At 39.7% G+C, this 18,031-nt stretch overlaps 1 protein-coding gene across 1 annotated transcript in view; it reads right to left on the bottom strand.

The window, feature by feature from the left end:
- Window positions 1-18,031, bottom strand: part of SMS (spermine synthase) — a 44,952-nt gene that overhangs the window by 12,027 nt on the left and 14,894 nt on the right. The window contains exons 3-9 of the mRNA XM_084492521.1: window positions 9,397-9,490; window positions 8,593-8,657; window positions 5,886-6,061; window positions 3,901-4,055; window positions 2,896-2,985; window positions 1,770-1,884; window positions 1,149-1,228 (exon numbers count right to left, since the gene is read on the bottom strand). Coding sequence (XP_084348647.1) covers window positions 1,149-1,228; window positions 1,770-1,884; window positions 2,896-2,985; window positions 3,901-4,055; window positions 5,886-6,061; window positions 8,593-8,657; window positions 9,397-9,490 — 775 coding nt within the window. The remainder of the gene's footprint in view (window positions 1-1,148; window positions 1,229-1,769; window positions 1,885-2,895; window positions 2,986-3,900; window positions 4,056-5,885; window positions 6,062-8,592; window positions 8,658-9,396; window positions 9,491-18,031) is intronic.

Here is an 18,031-nt window from a genome sequence, read left to right as displayed (position 1 = left end):
TATTAACAGAATAAAAAAGCCATTAAGATTTACGGCATGATAGGACTGTTTTAGCTGTATCTCATTTCAACCACAAGATAATTTACCTTGCCCACAAAACCACTGCATTTCAAAATTAAGCACCACGGTAAAGTTGCCAAAAGAACACCCCTCTTTCTGTAACTCAAATTTCTCAAGAACCCATCCAATTTAAGAGCAAACCAATTCCTTTGCACACCTCCGAAAGCTAGCTCTGACTGGAATATTAAATGAGTGTTCAAATGCGTAATTTTAGCAGAGTTATTTCAGAGCTTAACGAGATATTTCAAAATGCTGCACTTAGATGCTACACGCATCAGAAGACTAGTTAAAGTATGGGCATGACACAAAAGAAATACGGCTTCAGAGGCATTTCAGTCATCCGTCTGCTGGGTCCTGTCATGTTTCTGTACAATTGCTCACAGCTTTGTGGCACTCTATATTCAGAATTACATATAGAAAATATCTTCAGAGGAAAGCTTTACCACAATTACATTATACCTGAGGTGGCTATACTGTAGCAAGTATAAGTTTTAAATTATATTTAAATGGAATTGGATTAGAAACTTGATACACAAAAAAAAACTTTGAACTGTATAAAACATTTCATAAAACACCAACCATTGTAACAAGTGGATTAAAACAAAATCTGCTTCCCAGAAGTCAAATCAGCGATTTGCATTAGAAGTGGATAGAAAGCAAGAAGAGAGTATTTACTCCCAACTGACTCATCTTCTCATCCCATTGTACCTATGGGAAATCCTTACACCTTTATGAATGACACAGATTTTCATGTCTTACACTATACTACTGAAGATACTAGCTTAAAAACCATATCTATCTTTATGAAGTACACGTGTTCTGCTTTTCTGAGAACTGCTTACAACTAAAATATCAGCCTTGCTGATTCTTGAAATTATGTTTTTAAGTTCAAAGACTTTACAATTTCAGTTGAAAATGAAAAAAGAAAGGTTAGTTTGGAAAGCCCCCATGCAAAAATCCCAAACGAATTATTAAAAGGAAAAAAAACAGCTTCCTATTAGATTTTAAGTTAGCTTTTTTCTTTTTCTTTTTTTAAAGTACCTGATTGCAATACATATACAGCAATACTTTACATTCAGATATCATACCTGTGTGAAATATTTTCCATCTTGTTTCAGGACCTTCATTGAGAGGTCAAGAATCAACCGCAAGAATTCCCACGTGGAATCTGCGTATAGAGTATGATTAAAAAACATCACTGGCTTGTTTACTGTTATGCAGTCAAGATTTGCAACATGTCCACCATTTCAATAGAGTAGCTACCCTACAGTTTTAAAAAACATAGAAAAAAACACCACAAAAAGGAAAACAATCAAACCCCACCCCATACACAATGGTAGTGATGGTAGAATCAAGTATTCTCTAGTTTTCTTGAGAATAATTTCCCTAAATTTTGTTTTGTTTTAATTAAAATTTTAATTAACTTGGAGGGTTGGGGAGGATGGGCTACTGGAATGTAAACTCCCCAAGAGTTACACAAGTTCATGTAAGTGCACAGTTTAAAAGCATTCTATGCTATTGTTAATTTTTTCTAATACTTAAGAAAAAAATTCAAAAGGAACAAATGTGTTATTGTCGTTCACTGCTCCTCAGATTACTATTAAGAAAGACAAGAATCAAGGTACTTTTTATGCAAATTGCCAATTATTATGCAGTAGGAAAATGGAGAAAATACTCAGAAGTTTAGGAAGATAAATTAGAAAATTAACCTTCTTCTGGAGATGTGGAGATTGGAACAGCTGTCAGATCATTAATTACATAATCAAACATCCTTCCTTCTTTGGCATACCTCTTCAGTACAGGAATACAGTCTTCAATTAGAACCTAAAAGAATGAAGTATTGCATTTAGTCCTCAAAATACCCTAGAACTGACCAGGTAAAAGGAACAAACACGGATTCACATGGACCAAGTAGGGAAAAAAAAAGTACAATATGAAACATGGATTTAACTTCAGGCTCCATTTTCAACTTTTCACATCATATAAAGAAAACAAACAGCTGCAGGAATTGTGAGAAGTGCAACGCACCACAGGACTGAATTTCCAATATTGGGTGACCACTGTTCTGACAGTGACATTTCAGTCTCCCAACACACCAGTAAAATGAGGTATTTGTATGAAGGGCCACTGACTCATGCAAAGTATCATGTGAGTTCTCTGTTAACTTTCTACAAGCATTTTTAAACTCACACCTGTAAACTAGTATTTACAAAAACTTCAAGGCACAGTGATGAAAATGGAAAAGGGCTACCAATAAACATGTCAGATCACACCTGGGCCAGTTTGAAAGCTCTGTGAGATCTTACACGTAAAATCCTTAACCACAGGGCTGCATGCATTTATCTATTTATTAGTACACTAGGAATGTAATGGTAATAAATTTTGTCTGCAAATTAAAAACAATGTTTAAAAAATGTATTACCGATTCAGATATTCTCAGTAGCGGCAGGAAACCTAACAATACACATTTCTTCTCCTTTTTATCAATTTAAAGAATTTATGTTTAACACTGCATCCTTACCGTTATTTCCTCTTCATTTGTTAAGTTATGGCAACAAATATTCTCATATTTCATATTCCTTAAGGGATATAAATAATTATTTTACAAGTGGAAACTTAAAAGTATTTTGAAGCTAATGTATACTTCCAAAACAAACCCCACTGACAGCAACTAAAGTTTAGAAATATCATTACAAATGGAAACAAATCCTTCCCAAAATTAAGAAAAAAAATCAAAAGGCTTCTCCTCAAAAAAAACTTTCCCACACCAAACTTCCAACCTAGAGGCAATTACATTTGAAGTATTACTTTTGATGAAAGCATAGTAAAAATTACCTGATAGCATTCTCCTTTCAGATTGTCTAAGACATCTCCGCATGTTTTACGCATGTATTTTTTACACCCGTCAATCACCATTTGGTCAATGTTTGAAGACAGTTAAGGCATTCTACATTCCAGAAATAACACAGGTAACTGTTCCCTTTTCTTCAGAAAGAAATTCTCAAAAAGGTGAAATTTACAAAGGGATAATAATATGTAAATTTTAGCTACACATCACAGTAGCCAAACTTAGTTATTTGTCCCCAGTTCAGTTAGAGCTTCAAGATGTGTGTGTTTTTTTTTTTTAAAACAATTTCTGGCATTGTGGGTTACTATTACTGTTCATGTTTGAAATTTGAACAATAGGATAGCATATTAAAAAACAAAAACAAAACAACAAAAAAACATAAAGCTAAAGTAGATAAGGACTACATTTTCAAAACCACCATTTTTGTTTCTAGCAAGGGGCGCCCAAAAACTAGGATGATCAACATTTCAAATGGCTAACAGTGGTTAATGTTACAAACTATTTCAACTACAGAACTTTAAATACCTGATTTATATCAGTATTTGTAAGATAGGGAAAGAGTTGGTCATACTGCCAACAGTACAATTCACCAAGCAATGACATTCCTATTGTTAATTTACTTTGCTTCTAAGAATTTTTTAATAAAAAAAAAAATAAGAGAAAAAAAATACACAAAGGAAAAGCCACTGACTTGATGGACTCATCTTCTGTGGTAACAAAACATCACAGACAGATGAGAGAAGTGTTCCTTCGCAGTCCTGTGTAAAGTGCTACACAATAATTATTGTATTGGTTGGGAAGTTGAAAGCACACGACAGATGCAAAAAGATGTAGTCATTGGCTTATCCAAGCACACAAAATATAAATTTCAATGTAAACCCTATCTCCTCATGCAAATTAGAGCCTGATAGTTGTGCTTAACACTACGACGTCAGAGAAAATGCAGAATGCACAATGTTGAAATGAACAATCAGTCATTTGTCAAAGGATATCTCTACCATAGTAACCATCTTTGGCTTCAGTTTGACTATCTCATATAGTATACCCCCATCACCACCTCCTAGGATTAGCACTTCTTTGCCAGCATAGTTTTCCTTTCCACTGCCCATTATGGCTTGGGTATATGCCAGGTCACTCTCTGCCAGATCTGAATGGAAGAAAGAGAAAGAGAAAAAGAGTTGGACAAAAACATCTTTAATTATTCTCATTAATCCACAGGTGATATCATACAGACCAAGAGCATCTACACAAACAACCCAGCTCTCTGAGACACAGGTCAGATACTAAGGAGGCCTGTGATTTACCAGAGCTAATGAAAGCATCCCATACAGGATTTCTGCAGTTCTCAGTGAAAACCCAACAACAGCTACATCCGCATTAGAACATACTATGTGCCAAGAGAAGCACATTTGCAGAGTAGAACAGTTGGTACTTAAGACTTGATGTCCACGCTTGGCACACTTCCATGAATTTTTACCTCAGAGTAGTGTAGCAAAGGACAATCAGGAGACTTTTGGAAGCACACTCTGGACCCCAACTAAAAAGACCAACCTAGATGCACCCCTGTGGCTCCCTGCACAGAAGCATAAGCATGACCATTAATACCTAACTGCTGAAGGGCCCCGAAGCATGACTTCTGATGACTTGTTTGCCATTAGCTTCAAACCAGGCAATAACTTTCTTCAGCTGTAATAACAGATCTGAGCTACAAAGCAATGATGTGCCGCTGCGCAAAACATACCCTAATATTATGCCTGCCAATCAGCACTTAATTGCACGGTAAAAGAATAACATAGAGCAATATTTTCAAATCCTGTGGAAGGTAAGTAAGTAATGGCGTACGTCCCTTTTTATGAGGCATGCTGTGACAGTGTTCAAACAAAACCTCATTTCCATATGAAGCTCAGATGAAAATTTCTGGCCAGAAGTATTGGATACCTAATTTGGCAATTCAGATACAATACAAACTGAATTAGAGAATACTTTGCTGATGACTTAAGTATTAACACTCACAGCTGCCATCTGCACAGAATTCCGTAAGTCCCCTTGACAGCTGCAGAAAGCTAAATTGAATGCTTAGAGGTATTTCTGGTGATTTCAAAAAGCTACAGGTAAAATTCTTAATTACTCTGCTGTTAGCCTCAAATTAGCTATCCTAACCTCAGACAGGAACAACCCCATCTACTTCAGTCAGTACTTTTCAACATAAATATTAAGGGGCTTTACAAAACATACTCCTTTATATCTAGGTTTTCTAGTAAATAGCATCCTTACACAGTTTACAAGAACAGTAACATATGTTCTCCAAGGTTCACCTTCAATCATACATAGGTCAGCAGAGTACTACACATAAAGAACCACCCATAAAGGTTGGGTCACCTTTTATTATTAACTGAGAGTTCAACTGAGTATTTTGGAGAAGAAAGAGGCAGAAGAAGTTCAACAACATAGCAGCTAAATGAGTTAAGATACAGCTGTTATGGCTGATTTCACTGAGGAGGTAATTCCATCATCACAGATAGAGAAGAGAGCAGCAGGATTATCCCCACCACCACCACCAGTTTCCACTTCTGGATGCTGCTTGAGAATTCCACTGTGTTTTGAAGACTGATAATGTAGTTTGGTTCATTGTCAAAGAGAGGTTGCTCAAGAGGCTGCTCTTGCAACAGACAGGTAAAAGATCAAATGAGTGACGGGGTTAGCAAGCTGTGGTAGAGAACACACTAACTTTAATTCTCCTGTACTACTTTCCAGAGCAAGAAAGAAACTTTGGAAAAAGAAAAAAAAATCTTGTTTGTACTCTGGATTTTACGTCTGGTCAGCATTTCTGATTTAAATGCAGAGATGTACATGCATATATGGAGCTTCATATATCATTACCATGACCCTTAGTAATCTGTTAAAACTGTGACAAAGCAACAGAGAAAACATTTCTGATTAGTTCACGCCAAAGATCCTCCAGTGAGACAGTACTTACTAACATCCCCACTGAGGATAAGAATATTCCCAAACTGTTTTGAATGTAGAATCTTAATATTCTGAAAAGGTGAATCTTCATCATAAACAACTTCATCTATGTCATACTCCACCAAGCGTCCATCAGCTGTGGGCCAATACCTATCAATGGCGCCTCCTCTCAAAATGGCTGGCAATCTGGAAAAAAATAAGAAGGAGAAGAGGAATTACCAAACATTTGATAAAGTTTATTTTTTCTATTTCTTGTTAACAACCTGTCGACTATGCTTAATAAATAGAAAGTATTTACAAGAGTAAATGAGGATTTATAAGATCAAATGCTCAAGGAATTTAAGAAACCTATGAGACGTTGAATATACATAACTTGCTAATGCACCGATGAAATATCAGTTGGTCATTCTTTATGTACAACAAAGTTCACAGTGTGCATATGAGCGTACCTCTACCCTAAGAGAAGGGATTTACTTAACACAGTAGTTTCTGCAGAATAATTAGTTCACGACTAGTAATTGACACAATACAAAAATTGTTTTTATGACAAAAAACAATGACAAAACATCTTCCCACCTTCTGTTCAGCTAAGAATGCTATTTCTTTGAAATTAGTGTCTCACCCTTCTAAAGTTGTACTGAGAGATATTTTAAACACATATGCATACACAGAAGTGAACTACTACAGTGCTTCAAACTGAGCCAAGTTTGCAGTATTTAAGCACAATCCTTGATATCCACATATTGTAAAATCTCAACTGATAGCTTGCAATACTTTTTTAATGTGGTTTAAGCACCTGGGCAAGCAGGCTGTTTTGTTTTTTCTTTTTAATTCCAATACAAGTATGATTCAAATCAGTATTACACCTGAAAAGACAAAATATACTTGAAATGCAAGCGACTGACCAAACTGATTGAATTCCATTTTATGCAAAACATGCAGGCATGCAGTTCATCAAATTTCCCGTACATACACTCCAGAAATTTAGTTTTTTTTTCAGGTGAGGGTGCAGGAGAAAACCAGACAGACAAGCTTCCTGCAAATTCACTAGTGACTATCTATGAACTTATCAGAAATATTTTGTACCCTCACTGAACCACACGATGGCAGCACATGCTGACAACAAGAGCTTCTATTCACAAGGTCAAGGAAAAAGGCAGAAATGATTTGCAGCAGCAGTAATTCCGATAGAACTGATGTGTGAAGCAAACACCAGAAGGATGCAAAGCAAATTTAAAAAAAGTTGAGGCATGTGTTACAAGATCCATACCATATCCATTGTTCTAAGAGGTTCATCTTCCTATACTAAGGTAACCACATGAATCTAGATCACCTCAGACTTTTTCCTGACCCATGCTTAACAAGTTCCTATCACAGGGATTCCACAAACTCTCAACATAATATTGCAGCATTAAAATGCCCTCCAAGAAAGCGTTTCCTTCATACACACATACACAAAATGATCTGTATTTGCACACTGTACTCCAGGTAAGGCTTTACCAGGACAAAGTAAAGCAAAACAACTAACTACCTCTCTGTTTTACACACAATGCAAAATACAATATGCAATGTATAGCAACACTTTCAAATCACTATCACTTTAAATGTAGTCTCCTATAACCTTCAGAGTCTTCTGCTGCAGCACTGCTTAGTTGTTTTCCCATTTTGTAGTTTGCTTCTTGTCTTTAAGGTATATCTTGTTGATTTTACACTGCTGCATCACCTAGTGAAGTTCATGTCCACAGCAAATGCTCCCTCTGCTCCAAGGTGCTAGTCACTGTGAAGACACTTAAGTGAGCTGTGCCCTTTCCAGACCCCTGGGGAACAACTGGTGTGAATGTTTTCTCCGCACTAGTCAAAAACCCACTGTTAACAATCCCCCCAGTTTGACATATAATCTTGTATTTAAGTAAACCAAACTGAGGGAAGATTTGCAAAGCACAACATGTTATTATCTTCTTTCAGTGACACATAAAAAAAATGGCTACAAAGCATTTCTATCTTCTTGGAGGGCCACAAGCACACACATACATTCCCACTGGGGCTTTGGCTGCCCATACTCAAGGCCAGCTCTGTGGGGTTATGCTGGCTAACCCTGCTCTGGCTGCTGGAACAGACCCGTGTGTGACAGAGCTGCAGGAGGGCCTCCTCCACATGCCAGGGGCTTGCACCTCAGCTCTGGCCCTGGCCCTTGCCTGAGCTGGGTTGCAGCTAGGCCTGGGCCTGGCCGTGTCTTTTGCCATTCCTGACACACAGCTTGGCCACGGGGCTGCCTCAGCACCCTGGCCCTGCCTGGCAGCCACAGTGCTGTGGCTGGCCCTGGCCATCACCTGCCCTGCTTGGCCCGTTCAGTAGCTGTGGGACAGGGCCTGGTAAGGTCCATGCCCTGGCCTGTCCTGCTGCCACCCTCGGCTCCCCAGCTCTTGCCTTCTGTCTGCCTTTTCTCACACTGCTTCATGAAACTGTTGCAGAAAATAGTTAAAAGAAATAATCCTTGCCCAAAGTAACAACACTGAAGATCAAGCTGAACATAATGAGAAACTTCACAGCATCTTCAATAAACCAATTTAAAAATATTAGGAGAAAAAATACGCAAAAATTCTTATTTCAGGCTCCTTATTCACAGCTGTATAGCAAATTATACAGTATAATTTGTTTATTATCTTTAGCAACTAAGCAACCAAGAGACACATATGGAAATATATGCGTGAACTTACCGTTTTACCCTTTTTATGTTGCCATGAAATAATTCTTTCATTCTTTCTTCTACTTTGTCTAGAAGCTGAAAAAATAGCAAATGAGAGGTGGAATTTATAGAAGTGATCACCTGATGTAAAACATCTGTTAAATTAGACTAGTTGGAAGGCAATAAAAAGTAGCACCTGCAGTGAAAGATTTTGCAATATAACATGAAGTCCATGAATAATTAGCCTTAGCTAATTGCCTTAGCTTCATTACTAGCAAGAATGTGCATACCGTAGCAGCTGTCATCATTATATTCAATTGTCCTCCAGGTTAACAGCCAGACCTTTAAGCTGCAACCCAAAGGGGGAGCACAAGAATCCTGGAAAGGTTTCATTATCCCCAAATATCTCAGCTCTGAAGCTTTCATGTTGGATGAGAAGAAATTATTTCTCCATGGCGAAGAAGTTTTAAAATAAAGGCTCACCATTTCCCACATTAGAGAAGAAAATCCTACACTAGTACACCAGGTTGTGGGTTAAGCATCCCTTCTCTCTCACTGCCCTGAGTATAGGAAGGGAACTGAGCCCTAACTGAGGCTGTTAGGGCTTTACAACTTTTACAGCAAAGAATTTGAGACTCGGGACATGCACATCTGCGCATATTCATATAGCACTACTATTCCTTGTCTGTAAGCACTAGGTTTGAACAAGCTTAGATATTTTAAAACATTTTATGAAGATATAGATTAGATCTATTAATCTAGATATAGATTTTGATAGACCTGGAAAAAAGAAGTGACTGCCTATGCAGTTTGGTAAACACAGTAAGGTTCATACCCGATCGGTTTCCTCTTTTCCTTTTGTTTGATCATTGTAGCTTTGCAGATCCACCAACACTAATCCATGAGGGTAAATTCTCAAATTGGCAAAACTACAAGACAAGGAGAGACAATGATGATGATTTTGTTTACTAACAAAAATGAGAGAGAGCAAAGAAAGTTTGAAATGAGTTGTATTAAATTAAGAATGACCATTTCTTTTTCCAGCAGTCTGTCAGCTGTTGATAGTTCCTGCTCCGTTCTTCCTCTAGAAGTCACTAAGCAATAAATTGAAAGTTTCAAGGGCATGCCAGTTACTACATAACTAAGCAGCAGGCAGCAAGTTAATGAACATGGTGTTTAAACCAGAACAGCCACTGCATGAGGGGGAAGTACACTGACTACTGCTCTCAGCTCTTTGAGTAAGGCCTGCTTGGGCAAGTGGGGATTTCTTTAAAACTGAAAACAAAGCTGAAGAAAACAACTAGGAATGTTTCCTCCCCTCTATCTCCCTTCTCGTTTTTTGGTGTCTTTTTTCAAAACGTATAGCAATTGCTCACAGAGACAGTGTTGACGTTCAAAGCTGAATAAAAATATACACACCAGAAACAATAAACCTCCTGAAGCAAGCATGGCTTCGACTGACAAATTGCAGCAGCAAATCCTCATTGATGAGTGCAGATGCAAGCACAGACAACACTAGTGCTGTACGCTCTGTTTCTTACAGCAAACAAGAAATTGGAAGCCCTTCTGGAACTTGCAACGAACAAAAGATAAGTACTTACAGGAAGGACACACGAAAACAGAAACAGAAACTATATCCTCCATCCTGGGGAGGGGAGAAGACAAAAAGAAACAGAAAGGCTACAAGTACACAAAGGAAGTAAAGGGAAGGGAGGCACACACTGATGTAAAAGAGGATAGAGGAGGGGATGGGAACAGTAAGAGTGGAGCAAAGAAAGAAGGGTATTGAGGGATGGAGGCTCATTAGCACAACACTGAGAAACTCCAGGTAAAGCTACAGACACTTTCTGAATGCCCCTTTATTTGCTTGTCTGCTCCTATCACCCTACTACTCAGTCTCAAAGGCAAATAACAAACCAACTCCTTCTGTTAAGGCAAAAAGTTCAGGTGACCTCCTCCCCTCTCTCCACCATTCCTGTCTTTTATTTGACTTTTCCACAGCTTCTTTATTAAACTGTGAGCCCCAAAGCCTACGCCACTTCTCATGTGTTAGTGGGAGCTTTGGGCAGCAAACACAACCACAGCTGCAGCCAGATGAGAAATTCGTAATATTCTGTAGGTGTTACCTGAAGACTACAATTTTTTTGGTAACTGCAAAGGGATCAAATGATGAAACTGCTTGAAGTGATGCAAGAATGAAAACACACTCACTGCACTGCTGAAGGACACAACCGGCTTTGGATATCAGCGAACTGTAGCTGTGGTTTGTTCAAAGGTAACAGATGAACCAGGGTGCTACACACTTCTCTTCAAAAGACAAGCCTGAGAAGTCTCTGACTTTCCTCCAGATTTTATGTATAGGTCTTGCCTACAGAAAGGTATTTCTATACAGAACACGCACTTCCACCATGGTTTCCCCACCTAACTACCTGCATAGGGGCACCAACTTTTAGTGGCTCTACTTACATTTCAGCACTTGTCCACTAGGTGTCTTCCCTACAAGTATTTTTTAATCAGGCACTAGAAAAACGCCTGTACTGCAATGGCCATTAAACTCAACCACTAACCACGAAGTAGGTACTCCCTCCAAAACCATTACCAGGAAATCCCTCCTGCATAAGAGATTACTCATGCATAGAATAAAATATCCTGTTTATCCTAATGAAAGAATGAAAACAGTCAAGGAGTAAACAGGTCTTTCTGTTGTGTTTTTTGTTGTTGTTTTTAACTACCAGCTAGAGTTCTGCCACGAAAGAGAGCAGGTTTATGAGCTCATCAGAAGAACAGCAGTGTAAGTATTTTCAGTATTCAAACACTCCTGGGGCAGCTTTTCATTCCTATCATACAGGCTACATATGAAAGTGTTCAGGAAAAACTGGATAAACGCATTCTACTGTACCGACTGTATTACTGTACTCCTGTACTGTGTCCCACCCATTGGTGGCTTATACAGTTCAGTACTTTTCACACTGGGCCACCTCAGGCCACGCAGAGAAATTGCAACATCCTGTAATTTAAGCTGGTGTTCTCATCAGTACCAACAGGACACAGCTACTAAGATTAAAAAAGAAAGGGCAGGAACACCCCCCTTCTTGCCCCTAAGTTTCTACTGGTCTTTTGAGTTTTTAAGCACTTCTCTCCGTGACTTTACACCCCACTGAACCAAAGGGATTCAAATTACTTGCTTGCTTCTCCTAATTTCTCTTTGTACTTGGTACAGAGCAGCTCAGCTACTGCAGATGACAGCTCTGGTGAAAATCCTACCAACAATACTCAATGCACACAGCGAGCAAGTATCCAGCTGGTATGTCTCAGTGAAGCAGGACAATTTTTTAAATGAATGCTTCCCTCGAGAAGTCCATCTACCTAGTCCATCCACTGCACTTCCCATTTTATCCATTCCTATCTGGTAAATTCAGTCTCCTTCCAGAGGTGCTCCTCAAAATTACTATCTAATAGCCCACAAAAAACTGGGACAACTTCTGAGCTATGAATTCTCCTTGCTCAGCCTTTGAGAGCATGTGAAGGAGTTCTCCTTGCAAGAATAAGGTTACAGTTCACGTGTATTTCCTGCAACACACAGAGGGTGCTAAGCAAAACTGGAGAAGCGAGCAGAGAGCACCGGCGACTCCAGAGGGTTCTGGACACAACCACTCCGTTTCTGGTGAAGCCAAGAGAGCTGCTCCATGCCCTCAGAGCTGTGGCACCAGGGACAGATGAGTCCTTATAGCTCATTACATGGCACTGCCATTAAGCCCTCTCAATCTGGCACAATACCAGAAAGCTTCACGCTGCTGGAAAAATCTTTCTACCAGTCTATTCCCATACTTCAGGGGTTGCTATTTACACAAACAAAAGCAACAAGCCAATAACAAATTTCTTGTCCCGTGACTTGAGTTCCCTTTCCTAAAAAAATATAAAAATAAAAATCACGTGTCATAGTATTTGACAGTTAGCATTGTCTTAATTTCCCCTGTGCCTGCGGAAAAGTTTCCTCAGTATGTAGGCTCTGTTTTGGGGTCTTTTTTCAGGGGTAGGAGGCTGAGAGGAGGGTTGCCCTGAAAAGCACATCTGCATGCCTTCTGACTTACCCTGTATGATAGCATTAGGGTGCAGAGACAAAAATGCTGCAGAACCATCACTCATTGGGTCCAACTGTTACTTCTACTGAAATAATGGGGTCCTGACACCTTGAAGGGAGAGAGCAGACTGGAGCAGTGCACTGGTCAGTAATTCAAGTTCTGAAAGTCCAGTTGATAATCTCTGCCCTCAGACAGTAAATTTATGTTGAACAGCCTGGATTTAAATTTGAAAACCCTCAAAGGAATTGATACATATCCAGGTTGGTTACAGATTTGTTGAAAATCACCTGTCTGGAAATCCAATGCCCAGAGTTCAAAATCCGGTAAGGACTAAAACACACCATCATTAAATAGTACAGGCGTGCATTCAGCAATGTGATCAGATCAGTGGTATTAAGGCAATACCAGCAGGCCAAGGCTGAACCCACAGACTTCCTAGCTTAAGTCAGCAGACAGCAAAGGCTACTTTAGCTTTTGTTACAAGCATCTACTGAGTGAAATGTGTGAATGAAGGCCTTCAGCAGCAACTCTTACAATAATACTGGGGGACATAATGTCAAAGAACTGTGATAATACAGTTTCAGTTTCCTACCCATAAAAATATAGCAAAGATTACTTTACAATCCAAATAATAAATGAGCTGCAAAAATACACGTTTACATCACAAGAATTCCCTCCTGCTTTTTGTCTCACTGAAAAAAATAATTCCTAGTTTTGAAATAAAACACCTACCACCTTTGGTGTGTGCTTGCACGTACTGTCATAAAAGCAGTGAGGAAAAAGCTCAAAAATAAGGAGATCCTCTCCTTTCCATTGGGAAAGGAAATCTGCACATGAGAAGCAGTCCTCACTGTAATAAGGTCCTGCTGTTGCATCTGTATACCTGCATACATCATCTACAGCAGCAGCCAGGCTTTTTGTGCTTGCCTGCAAACGCATTGTGATTACAGAAACACTTTTACACGTTCTTCACAGCACTGGATCTTGCCACCCAGAACAACTGGGAACATCACGAGTTAAGAAATATTATGTTTGCACAAATTAAGAAGTAATTGAAACCAAGCAAGGTTTTGGATAAACATCTGAACTTAGAAAGGACTAGAAGCAGGGAGATCAAACTATCGTAAGCCAAAATGTATGCCCTGCCTTAGCTCCTTGTATTGAGCAGTACGTGTTGCAATCCTACATATTTAAGGATTTTTTTTCCCTAGGGATCAAAACTGGATAAACAGACTGGTACCTACAACAGCCCTCTTCATTCCATCAAAGCTTTTATCTGCTGAAAGACTAACTTGGAGTCCTGACGTAACAGTGCAAGTATTTGGAGAATAACTTGCCAAGAAAGTTGCCACCTGTCAAATTACTCATGAAGGAGGAAATGAAAACCTGTTTATACCAGGAAATTCCAAAAACAACAACAAAAAAAAATAATGACGACGTTATCTTAATAAAGCCTACTTTTTCATTGTTGTTAAACGCTCTTCATTTTAATTACTAAGTACTTAAGGGACCTTAAGGAATTAAGCAACCAGTTGTTCACTGCACTGCACGACTATTCTTGTCCTCTTCTTACAAAAGAAGGAAATTAATGCAATGAAAGCTCTCGTAGTTCTAAACTGTTGCTGATTCCCAGCAACTGCTTCTGACTCTTCAGCCCATTTTTGCACTCAGACTAATTCAATTAATCAACCCCAACATTTTCATCTGACACAGCACTGAGGAATGCCCATCCTGCTCCTTTGAAATACACTGACTAGAGTACAGTGGTTAGCAAAACACCAAGGTGGGAAACAAAAAAGCGAAAATGCTCATCCCTCCCTTCACAGTGTTAACATATTCAACATCGTCATCTCAGTGACAAAAAAAAACAACACCTTCAACTGACTAAATCTTGCACTGCTGCAAACAGTGAAGTTGAATGCCAGTAGGATTACATTTCTCTACACAAGAATTCAGACAGAACAGAGAAGCTTAAGATAGATGCACAAATATGGGAGGTCAAAAGCCTTTGAAAACACAATCTTGTACTGTAGAAACACTGGCTCTAGATTTCCCATTTTGTGAGTTTTTAAGGAGCTTTTAGGCAGAACTTGACACAAGAGGTATCAGGGAAGCATTACAGTAGATGTGAAGGAGGAAGACTGAAGAACAATAAAGAGAAAAATCCTAATAGCTGTACACGTACACAGAAGAGTACTCATTTACGAGCAGTGAGGCTACCACAATACAGTATCAGCTTCAATGATCTTCTTACTTCGGCTTTTATTTTTTAAACCTTAAGATGTAACAGGCCATATGACTGTATATAAAGTACCACAAACTGCCCAGTCCGAAGCAGAGCAACACCTCAATGAAAGCAGGCTATTTAAGGGGCCCCTAAAAAGGCGTATGCAGTTTTTACAAGCATTCTGAAAGCATACAGCTCAGGAAAACAAAACTGCTGAGGTCCCAGAGCTCGCAGAACAGTAGCTAGCACATGCTACCATTCCCCAATGCAGCACTTGCTCGCTGGAGTTGGCAAAGCACAGAAAAGCTCATTCATTCACTGCAGACAATGACTTGATTGGCTGAAGTGAGAGATTTCCTGCCCAGCTCTGGAGCATGAATGGATATTTCATTCATACTTGTGTTTGACAACCTGATTAGTAAAATATTTTCAGTTGAACTTCTTTTGATTAGCTTGCTCTCTCTGTTTTCATCCTCCCTCTCCCTCCCCAAGAGTATATCACTAAGCTAATGGACCAGGTAAAGTTGCCAAACATGACTTTTGCTTACTTCAGACAAAGAACAACATGGAGCTGTTGCTCTGGTAATGACAACAGGAAAGCATGGCTTAATCCCTAAATCAGCTCCAACTCATTCAACAACTGCAGCCCTCCAGAGCTGTTCACACACAGTATCTTTGTCAAAGTTTTGTCAACAGCCAGGCCTACAATTCAACAATCTGTGACAGAGGGCACCCCACAGGCTATTGGGGTTATCTGCACAGGCTTCAGATAGTAATATATGGCTAAGCAACATCTACAATCTCAACTCAGACATTTGTTTTTCTTCGGATTAGTACCTAGCTTGTTATAACAGCTGTGCATCTTGCAGGGGCTCAGACATCTTCGGCTGGTTTGAAAGTGTGCTTGTGTATGCATACTCACAAAACCCCAACTCCCATACAGCACTGACTAATACATCCGTGAGCTAGCTTGTTGCGGAAATTTTCTAACCAGCCATATCTGCCATGCCTACTAGAAAAGCGTATGTCAAAACTGCAACTTCAGACATGGTTACTCCTTGTAATTTTTGTTCTTCTTTTCCACTACAAACTCAATTTCCAGGAGTACTCTGTTCTGAAAGGAAGGAAGGTCTCTATTCCCATGCTAAATTTCTTACTAGTTGTATCAGACACTGTTTTCTCTTTTGTTTTTGATTAGCATAAAAAACTTATAGTTTTAGTTTTCCAAATTAAAAAGCAGGCATAAGATCACTAGTATTGAAACAAAGCCCATTTGCTTAGCATCAAAGCTTTGGTATGTGTACCTGTACCAATTCATTTTGCCCTTTGTGCAACTGTCGATTGGCTTGTGTTTTTGACCTGTCAAGGCTCCTGGCTTGTATTTACATGCTCCCTTGTTTCAGTTAACTCTAACTGCATCACATGACATTAACAGAAATTGTCTGTTTGAGGCTGCCATAGAAAAAGTATACACCATTTCCATGAGGGAAGTGAAACCACAGGACTCAAGGAAACAAAACTGCTGAGGTCCTAAAACTCAGAGTGCTCCTGCATGTGTTACTGTATGAAAGTCAGTGTTTGTTCAATAGGGCTGGCAAACCATAGGAAAAAGGTGCTTTCATACCCCTACAAATAATGAGTTAACTAGCTAAAATGTGTAACTTCTAGAGACAGTCTAGAATACAGCATAGTCCAGATTGCATTTAATATACCAAAAGAAAGCAATAACCACTCTTTATTAGTTTACATTTAGCATTGCACTAGAGAAAAACTTCACATTTCAAGTAGCTATCTCCTCTTACGAGCTCTTCTGCACAGTGCTGTTCTTCCTTCTTCAGTTTTGAAGAGGCTGCCTCACAAACCGCAATACCTTACGTTCAAGATGATCTCTTGGATTACTCATCTGGAAATAGCCAAGCCTCTAAGACCTGTGCTATATGAAAAAAAGCTCTCAAAGTTCTAAAAATCAGTGTTAAGCATCTTCATTAGGAAATACACTTTTGAACTGACATTTGTACCCAATTTAACATTAAGCTCGTAACAGTCATTCGTTACGCAAACCAAACCCAACTAAAACTTTCTGACAATTATTTTCATTGGGGAACCCATATACATTTTGTATTAGTGATACATACAGTGAAGCACGTTATAGACAAGGCAGAACAATTAAAGGCATCTAGTTAGAGGCCAGTAACAAGTGGAGTACCACAGAGGGTGTCAGTAACAAGAGTACCACCACACAGGTCGGTGGGGTGTCAATACTGGGTCCCATTGAGTTCAACGTCTTCATTAACAATCTCGACAATGCGGGTAGAGCACACCCTCAGTAAATTTGTAGATAGCATGAAACTGAGGGGAGTGGCTGACTCAGAGGGCCACAGTGCCATCCAGAAGGACCTGGACAGGCTGGACACATGGGCTGACAATCTCACGAAGTTCAACGAGAAGTGCAGAATCCTGCATCCAGGGAGGAAAAACCACAGGGACCAGCACACGCTGGGGGCCACCCAGCTGTAAAGCAGCCCTGCAGAAGAGAACCTGGTGGCCCTGCTGGCCACCAAGCTGAATATGAGTCAGCAGTGCACCCTTGCTGCTAAGGCTAACAGTATCCTGAGCTGCATTAGGTAAAGTATCACCAACAGGTCAGGAGAAGTGCTCTTTCCACTCTACTCAGCATTGGTGATGATGCACCTGTAGTACTACTTCCGCTTCTCAACTACTCAGTACAAGAGGGACATGGACATACTAAAAAATCCAACAACAGATGACAAAGGGCAACAAAGATGAAGAAGAGACTGAAGTACCTGTGAGGAGAAGCTGAGAGGACTGGGACTGTTCAGCCTGGAGACAAGGAGGCTCAGGGGACAGAAGGAAACTCAATGTCTATAAATACATGGAGGGAGAGTACAAAGAGGATGGAGCCAGGCACTTTTCAGTGGTACCTTGTGCCAGAGTCACTAGAGGCAATGGGCACAAGCTGAAGCACAAGAAGTTACCTCTGCAAATCAGGAAGCACTTGACTGTACAGGTCACCAAACAAGGACAGGCTGCCCAGAGAGGCTGGTGATGTTCTAGGTTGTGGAGGTTCCCTCTTTGGAAAGACTAAGAAGCCACCTGGGCATAGCACTGGGCAGCCTGCTCAGTGTGCCCCTGCTTGGGTA

This window comes from Aythya ferina, assembly GCF_964211825.1.
Source record: "Aythya ferina genome assembly, chromosome: 1".
Taxonomy (NCBI): domain Eukaryota; kingdom Metazoa; phylum Chordata; class Aves; order Anseriformes; family Anatidae; genus Aythya; species Aythya ferina.
This window is presented reverse-complemented; position numbering and strand designations above follow the sequence as displayed.